This window comes from Engraulis encrasicolus, chromosome 20 (assembly GCF_034702125.1).
Source record: "Engraulis encrasicolus isolate BLACKSEA-1 chromosome 20, IST_EnEncr_1.0, whole genome shotgun sequence".
NCBI classification, from domain to species: domain Eukaryota; kingdom Metazoa; phylum Chordata; class Actinopteri; order Clupeiformes; family Engraulidae; genus Engraulis; species Engraulis encrasicolus.
The window spans coordinates 8723989-8745582 of NC_085876.1; the positions used below are offsets into that span (position 1 = coordinate 8723989).

The window sequence follows — 21594 nt, forward strand, 5'->3', positions numbered from 1 at the left end:
CCCTCTACTGGTCAATCGAAAGCTGAAATAAATTTGAAGGTGATATAGCATGAATGATCAAAATCGTGTGTGTGTGTGTGTGTGTGTGTGTGTGTGTGTGTGTGTGTGTGTGTGTGTGTGTGTGTGTGTGTGTGTGTGTGTGTGTGTGTGTGGTGTGTGTGTTATTTCTCCAAACTTGCAAACTTTTCTCTGCCCTTTGTCCTTGTGGTCAACTTGGGTTTTATATTGCACATTCATCTAACATTTAAAAGACAAATGTGATATGTCTAAGAAATAACACTTCTTGTCACTTTGAACTTGGAAACAGATACATTTCCTCATATGCCTCACATTTGTAGGTTGAATGATGAGTGAATGCTCAATATGGAGGCAAGTGGACAGAGGTGCATGTTTGAAGAAATGACTTTGGGGATGTTTTGGGTATTTAAAAATCCATTACTGAGGTGAAACTAACCTTTCAAACTAAACAATCGTGAAATAGATTTTACTATTTTTGAAAATTAGTTTCTATCTAAAATGTACTTGAGTTAATGCCAATTAACAAGATTAACAGTGTTAAAAGTGATTTCAGGGGTCCCCTGCAACCAGAACTATGAACACTGTAGTACTTGTGCGCCCTCAGCTGGTGATAAGATGTAAGGACCAGCAAAACCCCTTCTGCCAAATTGAGCTTTTAAATACAGCAGGTTAATGCCATACCTTTTATGCTGCTGGAGACGGTCACAGACAGGGGAGGACCATGTCAATATTGGCATGAAAGCCCAATTTGGGAAGCTCCCATTGTGACACAGCACACAGCAGCACAGTGTTCAGTCAAGTCAAGTCAAGTCAAGTAGTTTTTATTGTCAATTTCTTTACATGCGCTGGTCATACAAAGAATTTGAAATTACATTTCTTGCTTTCCCATACAGACATAGACTAATCTAGGTAAGGACATAGACAGTATAGACGTAGACAGTACTTATACATGGACTTAAGACAGTATGGACATAGACAGTGCTCATACAGACATTTAAAGTGCAAAGACACTGCACAAAACAAAATTGCATTTATATCTCGCCCATGCCAGGGGTCAGCCCAAATGGTGCCCCAACAGAGCAGTGTGGCGGAATGAGACCATGCTCAGGGAACGTCAGTCACTGAGAAGGATGAGGACGAGCACTGGTTAACCACTACCCTCACTAACCTGATGGGTTGGGAATCAAACCAGCAACCCTTGGGCTTACAAGACTGACAGCCTAACCATTTCCCCCCTTTATTATGTTAATGTGAATCTGGGAGATGCCACCCAGGTAAGATCATGAAGGCAATGAAATATAGCATGGGGTTGAGACATCCAAGCACATGGTAGCCTCTTTGTGCAGATGGGCCCGCTGATTAAAGTGAAAGAAAAGTGAAAGCCCAACTGGGAAACTCCAACTCCCATTGTCATTGTGACACAGCACACAAGTGAACACTGCACACTGCACACAAAGAAAATTGCATTTATGCATCACTCGTGCAAGGGGGCATTGATGTCATCTTTTGTAGGTCAAAGACCAACAATGCACGTTGATCCCCCTGTGTTTGGTACCGGCACATGATCTGGACCATAGACTAAAAAAGTGTTGAGGGAAAAAAGGTGTGTGCAAAAGCCAGCATCGCCTTGTAAATTAAGCCTATAGATGCCATTTCATTTATGCAATTTGCTTTTTCAAAGCTCGCTATCATTTCTGCCTCTGAGTTCATGTGCCCTCTACTGGTCAATCGAAAGCTGAAATAAATTTGAAGGTGATATAGCATGAATGATCAAAATCGTGTGTGTGTGTGTGTGTGTGTGTGTGTGTGTGTGTGTGTGTGTGTGTGTGTGTGTGTGTGTGTGTGTGTGTGTGTGGTGTGTGTGTTATTTCTCCAAACTTGCAAACTTTTCTCTGCCCTTTGTCCTTGTGGTCAACTTGGGTTTTATATTGCACATTCATCTAACATTTAAAAGACAAATGTGATATGTCTAAGAAATAACACTTCTTGTCACTTTGAACTTGGAAACAGATACATTTCCTCATGTGCCTCACATTTGTAGGTTGAATAATGAGTGAATGCTCAATATGGAGGAAAGTGGACTGAGGTGCATGTTTGAAGAAATGACTTTGGGGATGTTTTGGGTATTTAAAAATCCATTACTGAGGTGAAACTAACCTTTCAAACTAAACAATCGTGAAATAGATTTTACTATTTTTGAAAATTAGTTTCTATCTAAAATGTACTTGAGTTAATGCCAATTAACAAGATTAACAGTGTTAAAAGTGATTCCAGGGGTCCCCTGCAACCAGAACTATGAACACTGTAGTACTTGTGCGCCCTCAGCTGGTGAGAAGATGTAAGGACCAGCAAAACCCCTTCTGCCAAATTGAGCTTTTAAATACAGCAGGTTAATGCCATACTGACACGCACCAAAAACACCTTCCCATTTGACATGTTTTAACATCATATGAAAAGCTCATTAGATAGCAAATGTATCCCCTTACACATGGAATGCAGCTGCCTGTCTGTCTTCATAAGAGTGACATGAAATGACATGCATATGACATGGGCCATCATTACAGATTGAATCAGCTGGGTGCGCATGGGTGTGGACCACAGGCTGACAAACCGGCTTGAAAATATGAAATGAATTCCTTCTTCCTTTGCGCTGAACACATGACATCACACATGAGGAGGTACAGTGAATGGGCTATAACAAAATGTGTGACTATTATTGGGAGGGGAGGGCTTGAAAACGGCAGCAGCAGACTGGCCACATGCAGGTAAAACATGGCTTTGGATAGTAATTCATGCAGACCCGGCTATAGAGCCAAGGTGTTGGGCGGGCATTTGATGGGTTATGGGGGGGCACCTTAGCGGGGGGCGTACTTCTTAGATGCAATTTCCTGCATTTTAACCAAATTGCGGGCCCAGTTTCAGCTCAATACAGAACTGTACTTTTGTTTCTAAATGCGGGACCATTTCATTATATGGGTCCTCATGAGCTACCAATTTGGCAAAACTGATGCACAAATAAGTGTAGCTGGCCTTTTCAAGAAATTGAAATTATGCATGTTCACGTTTATTAGCGCACTGGTTGTCAAGCACTGGTGGCATATTATGTTACACTTTTTATTTACAGTATTCAGAAAAAAATATTTTGTTGTATACTGTATTAATGACCATATCAGTATGTTTAGGTCAGAGTCATGAATAGGAAAGAGTTGTGTATATCCCATTGGCATACGTGGGCAAGGGGCGGGGTCTATTTTCCGTGTCATGGCTCCTCCCTGTAGACTTCAAGAAGTTCCATATCCGGAAGTGGGCTCCGTAGACTTTCGTTTGACTGTCGACACCTTTCTCGGTAAGTTGATAAATGGGAGAACAAATCGAAATGTTTTCTGTGTTTCAGTATCCGTTGTCTAAAGTATAGCCTTCAATTATGTAATTGCATGTGGTTTGCATGAAAATTGCGATGTCGATGTTAAAGACGAACGCTGTTTAGGAATGAATAACCACTTCTTCATAGCGGCTTGGCTCCTGTCCAACTTCACAAGTGGCTACAATTGAGTCCCGAATATTAAAGTACTGAAGTTGATGACCCCAGGTATTTCAGAAACCGAGAAATATATATTTCTGTTGAGTAAACCATGGATGTTTGCTGAACAGTTTGCTGAACAGTTTTGAAGTTGGCTAGTCGAACTACTATGCACAGTCCGTAGCCAGATGTGCACCGCATTGACAATGCGCCGTACCTGTATTTCTCCTTTTAGCTCTGTGAAATCAAATAGTTTCTGATTGATTTGAATGAGTGGTGGATTAATGTCTATTTTTTTGTCTGCCAGTCTATCACTCCTCTATCACTCATCTGTTTTGTGTGTTTGATTAGGGACTTTGGTTCGGCATACACTGCTGGCTGTACCTATTGTTGTCATTACTACCATGTGGGACACAGTAAGATGCGTAAGATGCCTTGTGAATCTAAGGTAATTATTGTATTGAAATTGACACGACATATATACCAGTATATGTGAATAGTCTGGTACTATATGTTTGTAGTTCATATGTGTAGGTCCAAACTCCATGACAGCTGATGAGGTATTGAAGGCACAACTGTAATATTTATTTCAAAGCAATTGAGGTTCAAGTAATATGTAATGTAGGGAAGTGTGAAGGCATATTTGGCATTAATTTATAGGCAGGTGTTTAAATGGAACAGAGAAAGTAACCATTGAATTGCATTGTAGGACATTCCTAAATATCAATCATAACCGAATCGTTGCTGAAGAAATCGTTTTTCAAATCAAATCGGCATGAATGCTCTGATTTATACCCCTAGTCATGACTAGAAGAAAATAAAGACAAAAACACATTGACAATTTGTCAACGGTTTATTCTCCCTGTTTGACATGTTCATGCTGTGTCTTGAGGTTTTTTTTTGTTTTTTTGTTTGTTTGTTTTTTGCTATTGGTGGGGACTGCTATTGAGGAGGCTGCCGTGGCTGGAGGATGCTGTCGAAGGTGTAGGAGACTGCCGTGGCTGGAGGAGGCTGCCGAAGGTGGAGGAGGCTGCCGAAGGTGGAGGATGCTGCCGTGGCTGGAGGTGGAGGTGGAGGAGGCTGCCGAAGGAAGAAGCTTCCGTAAGTGGAGGAGGCTGCCGAGGCTGGAGGAGGCTGCTGTAGCTGGCGGAGGCTGGAGGAGGAGGAGGCTGCCGTAGGTGGAGGAGGAGAAGGAGGCTGCCGTAGGTGTAGCTGGAGGAGGCTGCCGTAGCTGGAGGAGGCTGCCGAAGGTGGAGGAGGCCGTGGCTGGAGGAGGCTGGAGGCTGCCGAAGGTGGAGGAGGCTGGAGGAGGCTGCCGTGGCTGCCGAAGGTGGAGGAGGCTGCCGAAGGTGGAGAAGGCTGCTGAAGGAAGAGGCTTCTGTAGGTGGAGGAGGCTGCTGAAGGTGTAGGCAGAGACTTCTTCGCTTGGCTTTTGCTGCCCAGGTAAGCTTTATTGCTCAGCTGCTTTTCACTGAGGCACTTGCCCGCAATTCGTAGCCTCAGCCTAATGTATCTTCTCACCAACTTCCTCTTCACATCATGGCATGATGGTAGGCTGCTCCTTGTAGCCATGGCCTCCTCCTCCAACTGTTGCACAGTGCAGCTTGGTGTGTTGTTATTATTACTATGTGATTCTTTACTTCACTGATGACCCCTGAACAGATTGTCAGTGCCCTTCCTAACTTCATGTGTTTCTTTATTTCATTGCTCCAGCTGTGTCATATTCACTCATCATTGACTGATGACCCCTGAACAGATTTCCGGCCCTTCTTCATACACCTTGTCTTCCACCTTCACAGTCATGGTGTGTATATTGTTATTACAATGTGATTCTTCATTTCATTGCGCGTCTTCATACAGCTTGTCTCCCACCTTCATCTGGTTCTTCACTTAATTGCTCCAGGTGTACCATATTCACTGATAATGATATTTGTTGTTCATATACAGAAGCATAGACCCCTTTTACAGTTTTTAATTTTCTGTCTATTTCAATGTTACACGTTGAGTATGACCGCTGCATGTCTGTGTTGTTGACAGGCACAACACTCAGGAGTGCTGTGAGTTGCATGACACCTGCAGAGGCTCCATACTACAGACTACTTCTACTCGGTACTACAGAAACCGGTATCACTTTGACAAGCCTGTGTCCTGTTTTGGCCTTCCACACTCTGTAGGATTGCATAGGCTCCATTTCTTCTCCCACATCACCATTCCAAAACAACTCCAGATGTTTCGTTTGTATTATGGCCAGTTTTTTTTACATCTGTTACACTACCTGTGTTTTGCACCCAAAACTGGACTGCTCTATCTGTTTCTTGTTTTTTATCATTATCACTTGCATTGCTGTAAATATGTTCCATTAGCTCAGTTTTGCAACTATGAAGTGTACAGTTTTGTTGTTGTATTACTGTTACGCTGAGCAAAAAGAAACCTCAAACCTTACTCTTAGGCCTATGTGTATTCTTCATGCGTGTCGTGCTCTGTCAACAGTTTGATGCTTACAAAGCATTCCAAGTGTCTGTATGATGTTCTACCATTATGCTATGCCTTCACACAGTTAATAACAAAAGGTATACAGTATTAAAAATGCATATTCACACTAGGTTATTGTCTAACTTGGCACCATAGCAGTGAGCATCCAGTGTATTTCTGTGTTCAAAACATACATAAATACATTTTAAAAAAAAAATTAATTGACCCACTCAAGTACTGGTTATACAGTTGTTGTCTTTTTTTAATTATAATTTATTTAGTCCACATGACAGATCCATGGCCCTGCTCCATGCCACTGATTCAGAGTCGTGTGTAGGGACTACACGTCTCTGCCCTGATCCTCTTCACTCTGCCTGCATGCAACGATGCATGTTTTTGGCAGGTCTGATGCAGCCTCATAAAGGCTAAAGCTGGCCTGCGTCTCACTGCTAGAGATCTATAGACATACAAGTGTATGTGATTAGTTTTTAACGAATTAATATTTGTAGTGTAAATAATGAACACAACGCTTTTGCGATTACAGTCAAAAGCTACCAAGAAAGTTAGCATCTCATAGGTAAGTGGCGGGCTCCTGGCTAAGCTAATGGTGATTTCCCTCAAAACGTGATAAAAACACACCAGTTCTACGACAGTAGCGTGTAAACAACACAGTATTTTATATCACCTAGATGTACTAGACGAATTACCTAAAAAAATGGGATGGATCCCGTTTGTGTGCATATTTATTCAATGCTTGCCGTAGAAAGGCTTATTCTGCTCAGTAGAAGTCAATGACGGCTCTCTGTTTGTTTAGAACTTTAGCGTGTCTACACATGACTCTGACAGCCACTAGGTGACTTTCCCGCCGAGATCAAAGGTAGGCGTAACTCTGTTTATCAATGGCTCTGGTTTGGGTCAATAGGTCCAGGGGGGGCACAGCAGCTCAGGTGGGGGGGCAATGCCCCCCAGTGGCCCCGGCCCTGAATTCATGACCTCACTCTCTCTGGCCACTTTGGCAGGCAGCTTAGTTTTGACTTTGACACATCACACTAGCTTTTATTCCGTTGTTTACCACCTGTAGGCCTAAATAAATTGTTTGATAGGGCCTATTAACTTTTCATGTGTAATTTACATTTTTATGTAGAAAGCTTTGTTCATAGCTCTACACTTCTCGATTAATCATGGTAGGCCTAAAAGAGCACAAAACAAATCTGTTAGTGCAAAGTCTGAATGGCTCTGCAAAATCCACTAGTAAGCCACAGTGCCCGATGAGCTCTGGGGTGGTGTGTGTAGTGCGTCCAAAAACAAATCCTTTGGTGCCATACAGAGGCAGGAAGATGAACTGTGTGCAAAACTAATGGTGGTGTCTTTAACAACTATGTCAAGAGGAACTTCACAAAATGTCGCAAAACAAGGCAGTCACTGGTCAAGCTGCCCATCTCTGCCATTTCAGGATCTCCAGACTTCGCAACAGACTTAAACATGCTTTCATCATCAATCTATTCTTTTGTTAAATCAGTCATACGACTGCATAGAGTTATCACTCCATGTGGTAGGACCTTCAAGTTATGTGGGTTGTATGTAATGTATGTATATGCATGTTGTCTGTATATAGGCCTGTGTCCTCTGTTTTTTGTTTTGTTTTGTTTTGTCTTGTTTTTGTTTTTTTGTCAGTTGTGCAATAGTCTTGTGATGTGATGTTATGTGTATGTCCTGTCTTAAGCGAGTGTTGCTCAGGGACGCAAAAAGAATTTCGGTGAAAACTGACAATAAAGTATAATCGTATCGTATCGTATCGTAGAGTTTGGTTGCAACAGGCAAGCTACTGAACTACCAGGGAGTTGGCCTATAGGCCCCCAAACACTATGCTTATACTTCAAAGTCTATTCAACAGAAAATCCACAAAAAAATCAACCAACCATAGGGTCTACTGTCTCCAATTTTTTCTACTTAATATTATTTTTGCAGTGTGCAAGGCAAGCCTTCTGTCTGTCATCTAGAGCAGATATGCAAACTAAGACTACCACCTGGTCCAAATAAATGACTTAGAATTTAGCCAGGTGGTACATTATTTGATCCCAGAAAAGATCTGAGTTGAGATAAAGGAAGGCGAGAAAGGAAGACATAGCACGACTTGGACTACCTCAAGTTAAAACACAATCTGAGGGGGCAGACATATTCGATATGAGTTACCGACAGTGAAATAAGTAGCCTATTTCAACTGTTAAATCAGGGTCATACGGTTATTTTTGTCATTGCTTACTCAGTGATTAAATTATTAGAACAAAGCAAAAGGGTTTGATAGAAGCGTGTAAAACGTAGCCTAGGGGAAAAAAACGGATGGCTCCTGCATCCGGCATCCACAGTGTTCAACCATTTATTTATTTTAAAATGACTGAGCACATGCTAATATAACCTCAAGCCAGGACTAAATGTAGGGCCTAAAACACGCACCTTGTAAATATAATGCATTTGTATCAAAGAAATAGGCCTAACCAAAATAAAATTGCGCGCAAAATAGGATTTAGGCTACTTCACTTTTACGCATTCCTGAAAACTGGACATAACCATTTAACGGTCAGACAACATAAATAGTAATACCTGTTTGATGCCGTGTAGTTTCTTATTATTGTGAGAAATAAAAGAGAATTAAATAAATTAGCTTACAAGAAATAGCAGATTTATTCGTAGCCTTCATTACGAAATGTTGGAATGGCTGAAATTATGTAGCCTAAAAATATTTAACACATTTCAGCGCCACAATAGCCTACCTTTAAAACTGTGTGTTCAAGTCCTTGCGGCAGGGCTAATAGGCTAAGTATTATAAGACACAGATCCATGAGATGAGAGACAACTGGTTTAGAAAATATATCCTATTATTATTATTTTTTAACTTTAAGGATTGACTACTAGAAAATAATAAGCAGCTCTGTGAAAAATAGGAAAATTATACTCAATGAAACGAATGGCTTTGCTTGGCAGTCTGGCCATAGCCTACTAGTGACGTAATTAGTATAGCGTAATTCTATGCGTAAGTAGTAAGTCCTGCCTTTATATTGGGGAGTATAAAAAAATAAAATAATAATGCTTGTGGAGGCAAGTGTAAAGGACTGGCCAAATATAACATTATTAAATGTCAAAGTTATTAATTAGGCCTCGGCTAACACTGAGCCCATACTGAATGACATATCAGATCCTGGGTACTTAAGACAACACGTGTATTTAAATATACAGAGTAGACACAACAACTTTAGCTTTTCCTGGCATGCGACGGCCTACCGTTTCTTTCCACCAGGGAAGCTGGCACGTGCGTTGAGTGATGGCCATATCAAGCATGAGACAGGGGGCTTCCTTGCGACGACAAGCCTTCTCAATAACGCTTTCTGTGAAGGCGCCGAATCAGCGCAGCCACCGTACAAGTCAGCCACAGCACGACCTCCATCTTCCTCCAGAAACCACCTCATCACGGTGTGTTGTGAGAGTGCGATGACAGAGACTTGTTAACAAGACGCCATACCCTTAAGCCTCGGATGCAGGGAGACATGTTAACACCCCAAGACGACAACGTCCCTTTACCGCCAACTGACGATAATGATGCCGTATCTTGTAGCAAACGCGATACTACGCACTGCGCGCCGAATAGCCTATTGGCAACCAATTCTGTAGGCTAACTATGTGCAGATTGATTTCCCCTCGACAAGTTAAGACAATTTCCAGAAAATATAGCTCTGTTTAGAACAGAAGCATGATATGAGAGAGCTCGATTATGGTTTAATTCTTCGTTTTTCCACTTATGTAGACCTAGCTTTCATATCCCCAACTATGCAGTACTTGAAGGTCAAGTAGTCTTCGACATGACCAGTGTTATGGAAGGCCTCGCCGATAGCGACTAGTTCTAGTGGTTCACTAGCAGCTAAACTTCGGCAAACTTTTGTCGCCACTCCCTCGCACATTGATTTCAGGTAGGTCCTATCGACCAGAAGGCGTATACAAGTGAAGTCGGCCAAATTTGCTGTAAAGTGAGCAGTGATGTTACAATAGAGCAGTTATGCAGTGAACTAAAATGTAGCACGATAGAAACGTGCAACATGGATGTGCGCTCTGCAGGATGATGTCTGTGTTGACTTTCCAGAGGTAATTTACGTCAAATGATTAATGTGTAGGGCATCCTCATGCTGCACTGTATACACACCACGTGTTACATTGAATCAACAATTCAATATTTCTGCTATTGCAGTCTACAGAAGTGGCCTATTACCTACATTATATGCCTGTATTTATTTGCATCTTACACTATGGCTTATTTGAATTCTTACCAGTAGCCTATTTGGTTGGGAGTTCTAAATCATTACGTTGAGAAAAAGTTCAGAACATCTATTGCAATGCACTTGATCCATAGAATGTGTGCTGAAATACCTCTGGTAGATATTAGGTTAAACAAATATTGTCTTTACTATGTAACTTAAAAATATAGCTTATCTATCTAGCTATCTTTTAAAAAACTTCATTGCAAGTTCGTTCACAAAGCATAGTTTTCTTCTAATCACTTCTAACTTGCAGCCATTTTCTTTTTTGTATCCTTAGGAGGTGATAACACATAAAGACACAAGTAAAGTAACAGGGGGAAATGAAAGTAAAAAATAAAGTCCGAGAACTTATTGCTCAGGCCTATTGATAGAGTAGGCTATTGATGTATGCCTATGGTTCCTACCAGAGTGGCAGAACCAGATCAATTATGTTTGTTGCATTTTTTTTCATGCACCTTTTAAAATCATTTTTCACACGCGCTAGACAATAGTTCTGTGTATCTTTATTGGATAACTTCATATGGGGAAAAAAATCTTCCATGCAGGTTTGACTGAGTGAACCCCATGTAATGTAATTTTGGCACGCTTTTACGCACAAGTTACACTAGTTTACCCATGTCATTTAGGATGAAGATGAGACTGAAAATGTTATCACACAGCCATTATGACCTTGAGGACAAATAAAATGGAAATTACATGTTTGCTTATTTAAACGTGGCTGCGGAATGAAAGTGACTCCTTGTATTGACCCTATTTTAGTGCGTGAGTAGAAGAAAGTTGACTTGATCGTGGCCTTTGCTTCTGCATTTGACAAAATATTTACACATCACTGTTTCCATCGAGTTTTTGACAACCCGCATTTATTATTCTGGGCAGATAAAAAATGCGATGCGCGTGACTTTTCTTGCCAAGTGCGCGCGCGCGTGTGTGTGTGTGTGTGTGTGTGTGTGTGTGTGTGTGTGTGTGTGTGTGTGTGTGTGTGTGCGCGCGCGCGTGTGTCAGCCCGCTGTCGCACGTGTTTTGTGTTGTAGCATGTACAGCAGTGTGCGTGCGAGGATGTGTGTAGGAGGGAAGGAGAGAGAGAGAGATTCTTGTTTGGTGGACACACAACGTAGAGGACGAAAGGAAAGGGAGCATGAGGGCTGTGATAAATCTGAGACCAAGGGCAGGGCAGCTGTCGCCACGGACCTACACTGACATAGAGGCTATGAAAGCGGATTTTTAAATCGCGGACCAGTTCATAATCTCCAACGGTTTTCCCCTCCACATCATCTCCCAAAATTGCGCACAGCTGGCTGCCCTCTCCAACATACAACCGGTCTCTCCCGGACAAAGTTTACTTCGGTGTCCCTTTTTGATTGATTGGTATCTGCGAATAGGATACTCCGTCTGTGGGTCAGCCTGGCGCTCCACGTAAAGGTAAGAGAATGCGGTCTGCCCTCTGTGTTTTTATAAAAGAGGTGATGTCTCCGTGATTTATGGCTAGCCTACTCGGTTGAGATGACGGTTCAGGAAGACTTCATCCAAAAGCCATTAGCGCCGGTTAAGGCATGCCGTGCACGCAGCCTACCAGTAGCCTACCTACCCATCCCTGCCCGGTCTCATGGCAAGTCGTTTCTCCTCATTCCTTTTTCATTCATTCATGATATTGTGATTAGACCATGGAATCTTACTGAAAGTGATCGTGCCTCGGGACTTGAGACTCTTATTCATTACTCCATATAACTCCTTATTCATAACTTGTGCATAACTCCAAGCATGTGCGTTATTTATTATCTTTCGACAGAAAACTTGCATTTAACACCTTGAGCAGTGAACAGTGCTCGCTCAAGGACCCCATGCATCAGCGTCAGTTTTTGTCTGGACTGGACAGCAGCCATTATTGCACGGCAAGAAAAAAAGAGTTTGTAGGCTACGCCATGGACAGCCGCCGGTTTTTCAGGTTTTACCCCCACCCTAATCTGTCCAGTGAGCTTGTAGACAGAGAGATAGGTCACGCGTACCGAAGAGCGGAGAGACAGCCTATTAGCCCACAGGCCTGTGGTGGTCCTGAGTTTTACCATCCCTTTTAACCCGTTACGACAAGGCGTTATAAAATTGCTGTTACCAGAATGGCAATGGCGAAGTCGTAATGCATTACTAAATGCCCCGTGTTAAGTCATAGTATTGTAGTACTATGGTAGTTAACTTTTCAATTGCTATTACAGCGTGCCACTGGGGGTACGGTGTGCATTAAGGGGTTGCACCGTAAACAATCGAACGAAATTGCATTATAAACTACACCAAAAGGGAAGTGGGTGAAGCCAACCGAATACACCCTATTTAAATAATATGCCTAGTCTACCACTCTGAGCAAACCCATAAGGATTTAAGATGTGGAAACATGCAGATGCTGTTGTTAGTTTGTTTTATCTTTGTTCTTATTAATATCTACAATACTATACATCCTTATTTAAAGATATATTTACGCTCCCCTGTGCACGCTTGCGTTATTATTTTTTTTAAACGAACCTACGCGTACCGTCAACTCTTTCTATACGCACTTAAACAGACTACGTAGTATACATGGTCTATAAATTAACCCAGCTCTATCAAACTGAACCTGCTGACCTAACTGATTTTCCTTTTTACTTCAGAGATTACCGAGGAAAGACACGACTTGAAAGTCCTTCGCCTGGACCATAATTGTCACCGTTCCTGCACTGTCCTCCTAAGATATGCAAAAAGACATTTTCTACATGCAGTATGAATGTGGAAATGGCCCCACGGTTGTCCCCAGACCACAGGTACATTCTCAAGTCGACCAAGAAACACACTGCTACCGGCATCCGGCGTGCGTTTGGCCGGTTTCTGACGATCGCTCCACTGTCTCCAATAAACCAAGACAGGGCCCTGAGCACAACCATCCGGCCTCCACCTCGCCTGTCTTCTGTGGCAACAACCACATACAATCGCCCGATACTCAGGACTCAAGCCCCAGCAACAAGTCCGCATCCTGTGGTCTTATTGGGCAAGACTTACCAACGCACACGCAGAATCAAGCTTTGGCTTGGATGAAGGGGACCAGCCAAAGGTCCAAACAAAATCCGTACTGTGGCAACTCAGGTGATTGATTCAAACTTTAATCAAACACTTTGTGAAATGAAAATAAACGGTCTACGCATAGCAGCGTTGAGAACCCTGCGCTTTTAGACATTTGGGTAGTACTACAAGCCATTAGTGGAAATAGCCAGAGATGAAAGAGCCACATGCAACATAATTTCTTGCATGCTTTTTATGATATTCTGTTTTGGCTATGGTATGTCGCTGATCATCAACAAACATCAAACATCAAACATCTCCGCGTCCAACAAAGAATAATAACCTAGGCCTATACTCCAAAATATGTTTCAGATAGAAATTTAACAGATATTCAAGTCAGCTAATTTTCGGGCATGTGCCAAATAGGCATATCAGCATGAGGTAGTAGCACCATGTATGATTTTTGCGCAAAGGGCATTGTGAACGCTTCACAGTAAAACGGGCCTACCTTTATGTACAAACAGTTTCACATGTAGACACAATCACACAAACGAGATACATCGATAATAAATGTTGTAGCCTATGATGAGACACAATAGGGAATTCTATGCCAAGCTGTGACGAGCAGGTGGGGATTTTAAAAACACAATCGTCATATGAGGATTGTTTATTATTCAGAATGCTGTAGGCCAACATCTCCATTCTTATTTTTTTTTCTCAGTGATTTTAATGAAAAAAGTAGGCTAACTAATACATAGTTAAATAACAGTGCATGCATTTCCTTCCAACAGACAAGTATCCACTTGAGAAGAGACCGAGGTCAGATTTCACCTGTTCGAAGCGCGCGCGCACTGCCTACACCGGCGCGCAGCTCGTGGAGCTGGAGAAGGAATTTCATTTCAGTCATTACCTCTGCCGCTCGCGCCGAAAGGAGCTGGCCAGTCAGTTGAGCCTCACGGAGAGACAGATTAAAATATGGTTCCAGAACCGGAGAATGAAACACAAGAAGGATCAGCTGGACGAGGGCATCTTGTCTTCCCCGGAGGAACAGCAGTCACCCTGTAGTCCGAGGTCGTGGTCTCCAAGCGCTGCCATTAGGCCTTTTGAAAGTGTCCGTCATCAATTCTCGGTCCATCATCTGGACCATAACCCGCATTATGAGCCGCCATCACCAGGATATGATAAACTCCATCCCGATTACCATTCCTCTGCGTCACATACGGTCCCGTTGGGCAGCTTGTTGCCTACCTATCCGTCTGTCCACAGTCAAGAAAGTGTCCAAAGGTGCACTGCGTCTGGTTATGATGCAAATGGTATTCAAGGCAGATGGACGCACGGGCAAGGGAAATCTCGGGGAGACGGCTACTACACAGAACATAGGCCTACGTCTAAAACTGATTCCGGATTGACGAATTTCTTTCAACCTTCCAGTAACATCATGGGCTTCCAGACGGAAACCATTGGAGGTAACTGCTGTTCCACTGTTGAAACTAGCGCAAGCACATACTCTGACCTAGCGCTGCGCCACACTCATGGGATAATGCACGAAGTACCCAAACTGACCTATTTGTGAGCACGATGTCATCTTGTGGAAAGTGTTGAACAAGTTGCCTTTGGAAGTTTGAATAGCCAGCTGTCGTCTGACGTGTAGGTCAGGCTATGTCATGTACAGATGTAGCTTACCATTCAGTATTCAGGCATAATGTAGGCCAAGGGTGCCGGAACGAGTTTTAAAGTGGTGGTGCATTTTTTTCTTACTCTTTTCCCCACTCATTTGTCTGTCTGTATTAAAAGTTGAGAAAGTCTCATTTAGGGAGCCCAAAAGTGGGGATGCAAATGCACTACTGCGTCCCCTTTTCGGCACCTATGAGGCTTTATGCTTAGTAGAATCCAAAAGTAAAACTTTTCCCATTTTATTTTAACAACCTTATTTTCGGTCTGGATATTGAAATTTTCGTTTAATGTTTATAATTCACTTTCTAATGGGGTTAGTATCCAAGACCTAAACTGGGTTGTCACTCACAACAAGAGAGTATTCCTTTTTATTTATGACAAGAAACATGAATGTTGATGTTCTAGCTCCTGAAGCGTGCTGTGTCCTGCTGCTCCAACTCGAACTCAGCTAATCTAAACCATCTCAGGCTTTAAGTTGTTGAAATAATAAGAATTTGTTTTCATGACTAAATTAAAACTTCTATTTATGGAAAACATTGTTTTTGGGCGTTTTCTTTTTTTATTGATTTATTTCAAATAGATTAACTGGGGAAAATGCAAAAAGCACAGTCTACAGCCAGAAATTCGGACACATCTGAATGTATTTATTGAATTTGAAAAATGTAGCCTATACTTTAAACTCAATATCTACACAGCCAGTGTCTCAAAACTAATGCAATTCCATGTAACATGTAAGCCTGGTTCAGTTGACGTCGTTCTATTGGAGGTAATCACCACCTGTAAAAACAGATTTTAAAAAATGCTTAAACTTTTCTTACAGCATTCAATAACAGATATCTTCTATACATCTTATAGAGTCGTTTTTGCATTCTTTCTAATTGAATTTAAAAAGTCTAGAGCAAATTCAATTTAGTCCTATGCAGTCATTAATCATATGAACTCGGATTGAAAGCAAAATACCACATTACAAAACCAACACTGTCTTTTACATGCGGCGAACAAAAAAGACATGGTTAGGCTACTATCAACCTACAAAAATCGACAATGCCAAGTTCCAAGTCCAAGTTCCTTATCTCTGCGTTTTTTCTATGACTATTTCAACATTGGTCTACAGTAGGCTAAAAGATTTTAAAAGTTTATCACAGGCCTATATGCTCGATTCCTTGGTTCCTAAAAAAGGCTTTATCAGGCCAACTTCAAACCTAGCCATGAAGTCAGCCTAGTGTTATCTCAGCCCAGTAGCCCACAAAAGTTTACGTTCCCCGTCTGACTAGCTGTCACATCCTGGGGAAGATTGATCGCGTGCACCTCCTGGGCGCTATTGTTTGGGATTGCACGAGTGAAACGGACAGAAACCGAAATGACTCAACGCTGCATAGCTGAGGGCTCTGAGAACAGGAGGGCGACGTGAGCAGCTGCATTATTATAGGCCTACTTAATGTTTCTGTCAAATATTGTATTCGATTTTTAAATCAGTCACCAACAAATCACATCAGCCTATTTTAGACTATCTCAAAATTACGCATTGGAATAAAAAAGGGAGATAACGTGGATGGTTGGTTATTATGGGTATTGAAATATGAATATCGCGGTCAGCAAAACCTCTCGACAGTTCCCGTGAAAGGACAAGGACAAAAGTGGCCTACTTAAAGTGAGTCTCGTAGCTGCAGGCATGAACCCACACACAAAGATGTGCGCAGAGTCGCGGTATTCTTGTCCAGGCTTGCTTTTCTTCTGGAGAGAGAGAGAGAGAGAGAGAGAGAGAGAGAGAGAGCTTGTCTGAGCCATTTATCAGGGAAAGCCCGTAGGGACGCCTACATCGTGGCATCCTCATTTCAAACAAACCACTCCTGGTGTAGGCCTACTATATAGCTCTATGTAGCCTAATACTCATTAATTCCCGGCGGTTGTTGGTGTTTACTCATTTTACTCTCTGGCTGAATTTCAGTTTGCACATGGTTCCTGTAACGTCTCAGAATGGACGATACTGGCCCACTGCAAGATCCAGGAAAGAAAAAGAATTTGGGAAGTGTGACCGTAAAGGATGTAGTTTCACAAATGAACTCTGCTTCAGAGTCCCGAAGACATTTTATACGCCAGTGATGGTAAGCTTTCTGGGCTCTTTCTTTTCCTCTAATTACAACAATCATTTTAATTAGACTACATTCGCTTAAATATGTCTTATCAGCTGATTTTCGTCACTGTCTAGTCAGTGAGGGAAAAGTCACAGTGTCAACTATTGTATCCTACCTGCCGAGATTGCAGTGCCACTTTAATAGTGAATGCAGCGCACACGACCTTGAACACTATGTGCCACTGTACCAGAGATTCTTCTACTCTCTCTGACTGTACCATTGTCGAAACAATTGGGGAAATGGAACTGAACGCACGCGTGTGTGTGTGTCGCCGCCACAGGCAATGCGTAAAAGGCCTACTAGCATTATTGGCACGTCAGCCAATTCAACTGTAAACACATGACGAGGTCAGTATATTTCCGTAGGCCTATATTTGTAAATGAATTTACAATCAACATCCCATTGAATGTCAGAACATCAACAGATCATTTTAAAATGTAAAAAGAGCGGTAGGCCTACTAGGCCTACCTCTACTCACGCGCTTTCCGTTTTCTTGCGTAATGTGCAAGTAGGCCTATCCAGTAGACTGCACCACTGGGCCTATCTGAGAGAAAGTAAAATATTGTGTCACTTTGTTTATTGATTTCCATAAGGACAGAATATGACATTTAATAATGACGTGCCCCGGCCTACTTACACTATTGTTTGGATGAAACATCCAGCTGACATCCACTAGAGCCGCTGCGCTTAGGCCTTGTAATTTCCTTGATATTAAAAATGACCATATACTTTGTTACCAAATTTTAATCCATATGTACTGATTTGACCTGAATCCTAGGCTACTCTTCTCTTGCAATAGGCCTACATTTACAAATCTACTCCTTAGGGAGCGACAAAAGTACTAGGCCTGCCATAGTCTTTCAATGTCTCCAATCTATAAAATATAAAACATGTTTTCAAACGTTATATTTATCGCCAGTCTAATTATTCGTTTTGTATATGCACGACCAATCAGGCTGTGGTCAGCCCAAATTGTTGGCCTGTCTGACTTAATACATGCCAATAACAACATTGTGTTGGCATATACGGGGTCTTTCTCAAATGCAAGGCCAGTGTCCTTCCAAGTGTATCAGCCTAATTAGGCACGCCCAGTGATTGGATACCCTTTATTAGTCATACCCAGTGATTGGATACTTTTTGGTGAACTCTACAGAATATCCAATCACTGGGCGTGACTAATTAGGCTGATACACTTGGAAGGACACTGGCCTTGCATTTGAGAAAGACCCACGGTGTGCTGGCTACGTGCGTAAAAGACTGCAGTGGCGCGTCATGGAGGCGCCAGGAGGCGCCATTTCGCACGCGCGCTAAGTCTCCCATCCCACCAAGTCATCCCAACATGCCATTAGTGCACCTGTTAAACAAGCCAGGCACGGAGAATAATATTCATTATCAAGATGTACATTTAAATGACGCGTTAGTATCATGCGAATGCATACCTTCAGGTTATAGAATAAGCAGGCGCACGCACGTCGCAGCAGAGTTGATGTTACACCCTTGAGTGTGTCCCCCCTCTCGGATAGCCTACACAAGAAGTGACACGGCTATTCTACGCTGCACGTTGTCTGTCACAGGAATACCTATCTGAACTCAAACTACAAACAAAAGGAGTATTAGATTAGAGTATGTGGTTGGCACAAGGATGTCATTCACATCCTAAGGCGAGTCACCTGTGCGAAACGGGATATCCCATCTTCAATGTAGCCTACTATTCGGTACAGTAGAAAGGAAAGCTCCAGGACAAAATAATATCTCGTTCCAACCAACGGCGACATGACAAAAAGTATACCTCTTGAAAAGATCTCAGGCTTTGAAGAGCATTCGCGATTCACATCTCGGAGATCTGGCTTTTAAACGTCCATTCCATGCCTGAACATCTCAGGTATGTCTTGTTATTTGTTCTGCTGCTCTCCTCCTTGTGTAACGAGGCTCTGTCCACAACCACTCCTTGTCTCGTTCTCCGTAGGCTATCCAGCAGCCTATATCTATGCGGGGCGCGTGCTCAGCCTGCCATTTTCTTTGACCAACATTGCCTAGGCCACGCACGTGATTGATGAACGAGCAGAATTTAAATATCGTGTAAACGACATTCTGTCACCGCTCTCAGTCCCAGTCACCCAAGAAGACACCAACCGGTGCTGTGGCCAGCGGCCACTCACTGGTTGACCCGCCTCACGTGACTTTGACACATTTTATTCCTAATCATCCCATAGGGTCCAACATTCTCCAACATTATGTGATTATAACGAGGGAGGACGCAGAGTAGCCTACTCGGTGGCGACCTCGCATTAAGTGTCCAGACAATTAATTAAGAGTTAAGAGCCCCCTCACCTCAAGCTGTGCTCAGTCAGTTTTGTGCCACGCTCACCATGCCAGGATGAGCACGTTCCTAGACTATTCGGTGATGAGCGGAGGGGACAGTGGGGGCGCGTGCTCGGTCAGGGCATTCCACCACGCCGACCATGGAATTACCACCTTCCAATCCTGTGCCGTGACGGTCAGCAGTTGCCTCGGAGGAGGGGAGGACCGCTTCCTCGCAACGGGGAGAGCGTCTCCGGACACGCTCACCGGCGGGGCCGTGTCTCTGGCACAACAGCCGGGCTCCTCCTATCAGTCTCCCAGTGGCAGTTCTCTCGGCATAGCCTATGGTGCGACCCACGCTGGATACGGCCCACAGGGCTTTTGCTCCAGTTACAATCACTACGCGCTGAACCAAGAGCTGGACTCAGCGGCGGCCAGCCTTGCACAGTGCTCGCCTCTTGTCTACTCCGGGAACATTTCCTCCTCCGTGGTGCACCAGCATCACTCCCATCTCGCTCACCATCACCGGCAAGGTTACGGTGTCAGTGGCGGTGCGCACGGACTGCACGGAGCTCTCCCCTTCACTACAGCTCACAGCTCGTGTCATGGCCATGGACATGGACAAGAACAGCCGAGCTTGGCCCTGCTGACGGCGGGGTGTTCTGGCGCCTTGTCGCCGTTGAACGCGAACCACCACCACGATGCCTGCTGCTCCTCGTTGACCGAAAGCGCCTTCACCACACAGACGTTTGACTGGATGCGGGTGAAACGGAACCCACCAAAGACTGGTGAGCGCCTTGGGGATTTTCTTAACGTGAAAATAGTTTTTTTTTAAAGGAGATAATAGTCACGGTTTCAGCTTACCATGGTCAGGAAAGTGAAGTTACCAGGAAAACATTTTAAGGTGCTGTCTGTCTTCCTGTCTCTATCTATCTATCTATCTATCTATCTATCTATCTATCTATCTATCTATCTATCTATCTATCTATCTATCTATCTATCTATCTATCTATCTATCTATCGCAGGTAAAGCTGGGGAGTTCGGCTTCAGTGGACAACCCAACACTGTCCGCACCAATTTCACCACCAAACAGCTCACGGAGCTCGAGAAGGAGTTCCACTTCAACAAGTACCTCACGCGAGCCAGGCGGGTAGAAATTGCCGCCTCTCTGCAGCTGAACGAGACCCAGGTGAAGATATGGTTCCAAAACCGGCGCATGAAACAGAAAAAGCGCGAGAAAGAGGGCATGCTGTCCTCCTCTTCCAAGTCCCCGTGCAACGCCGGGAGCAGTCCGGGGAAAGGCGACGACGGATCTGAGAAATCCCTCTCGAGCCCGTCAACGCCATCGCCAGTCTCCTCCAGCTGAAGTTTACCACGTGCACCTGTCCGTATAGGCATCTCTCTGACAGACCCTTCGCATGATAATCATCACGAGGAGGTATAGAACGCCTCCCCCATGGTGTGATCTAAATTATTATCGGGAAAAACAAGAACAATCACTTATTTAGTATGGGAATTAGATTATTGTGCATTTATATCAAAGCTGAAAGGGGCCTGCAGTTGCTGTGTTGTCCGTTTTGTCTGTCTGTCTGTCCGTCGGTGTGTATAGTGTTTTGAGGTCCGCCTTTTGACTGTATCATGTGGTATAGGCCGAATGGCCCAATGCGTAAAGTTTATATGTTTAAATAGTCTAACTGAGTTTTATCAGTAGCAGGAGAAACACACTTTTATCTTTGTTATATTCTATGAACTGCTTTACAAAAGATTACGGGTCAATGTCTAAATTAAAATATCTGTTTGTTGCTAACTAAATAGACTAGCGTTTTTCCTATTTCACTACTTTTTTTCCCTGGCTACGTGACATAGGCCTACGCAAGGTAGGCTACTTCAAGCCTCCTAACTTGGTGTCCCTAGCGAGTTCTAAGGCGATGCCATACATGTCTTTGATGGATACAAAATATTAATACAAATATTAATTAAAAAAAGAATACATTTGCATTATACAATTAGCAAGCATTGAGTTAAAAACCGATGTCAGTTAAATGCTCAATTGGCCGATGTGGATGCTCAAGCAATACTTAACTAGCTGACTTAATTAACCTATAAGTACGCATAACCATTTTAATGAGGACTAGACGCTCTCCA

At 43.1% G+C, this 21594-nt stretch overlaps 1 protein-coding gene and 1 long non-coding RNA gene across 5 annotated transcripts; both read left to right on the top strand.

Annotated features, from left to right (window-relative positions):
* Positions 1–3206: 3206 nt before the first annotated feature.
* On the top strand, positions 3207–4577 carry LOC134435697 (uncharacterized). 2 transcript variants are annotated; one of them, XR_010032061.1, is made up of 3 exons: positions 3207–3364; positions 3890–3986; positions 4489–4577. It is a non-coding gene; the product is annotated as an uncharacterized LOC134435697 (long non-coding RNA). The 2 variants fall into 2 exon arrangements; XR_010032062.1 differs by having other exon boundaries at positions 4492–4577.
* A 6819-nt stretch (positions 4578–11396) lies between these two features.
* hoxa1a (homeobox A1a) lies at positions 11397–21261 on the top strand. Of its 3 annotated transcripts, XM_063185345.1 has the most exons (4): positions 11397–11736; positions 12954–13422; positions 14130–14804; positions 20475–21261. In XM_063185345.1, the coding sequence occupies exons 2-4, from the start codon at positions 13035–13037 to the stop codon at positions 20813–20815; spliced, it is 1404 nt and encodes a 467-aa protein (XP_063041415.1). In that variant the 5' UTR covers positions 11397–11736; positions 12954–13034; the 3' UTR covers positions 20816–21261. The 3 variants fall into 3 exon arrangements, with proteins under 3 accessions (XP_063041415.1, XP_063041416.1, XP_063041418.1); XM_063185346.1 differs by having other exon boundaries at positions 11397–13422; XM_063185348.1 differs by lacking the exons at positions 11397–11736; positions 12954–13422; positions 14130–14804 and adding an exon at positions 18383–20236.
* Positions 21262–21594: the final 333 nt, after the last annotated feature.

Excerpts from the sequence above, each read along its gene's own strand:
- hoxa1a (XM_063185346.1), top strand. The coding sequence starts at position 13,035 with ATGCAAAAAGACATTTTCTACATGCAGTATGAATGTGGAAATGGCCCC. Across the intron at positions 13,423-14,129 it reads TCCGTACTGTGGCAACTCAG|ACAAGTATCCACTTGAGAAG; the intron begins GTGATTGATTCA and ends TCCTTCCAACAG. Across the intron at positions 14,805-20,474 it reads CCAGACGGAAACCATTGGAG|GTAAAGCTGGGGAGTTCGGC; the intron begins GTAACTGCTGTT and ends TATCTATCGCAG.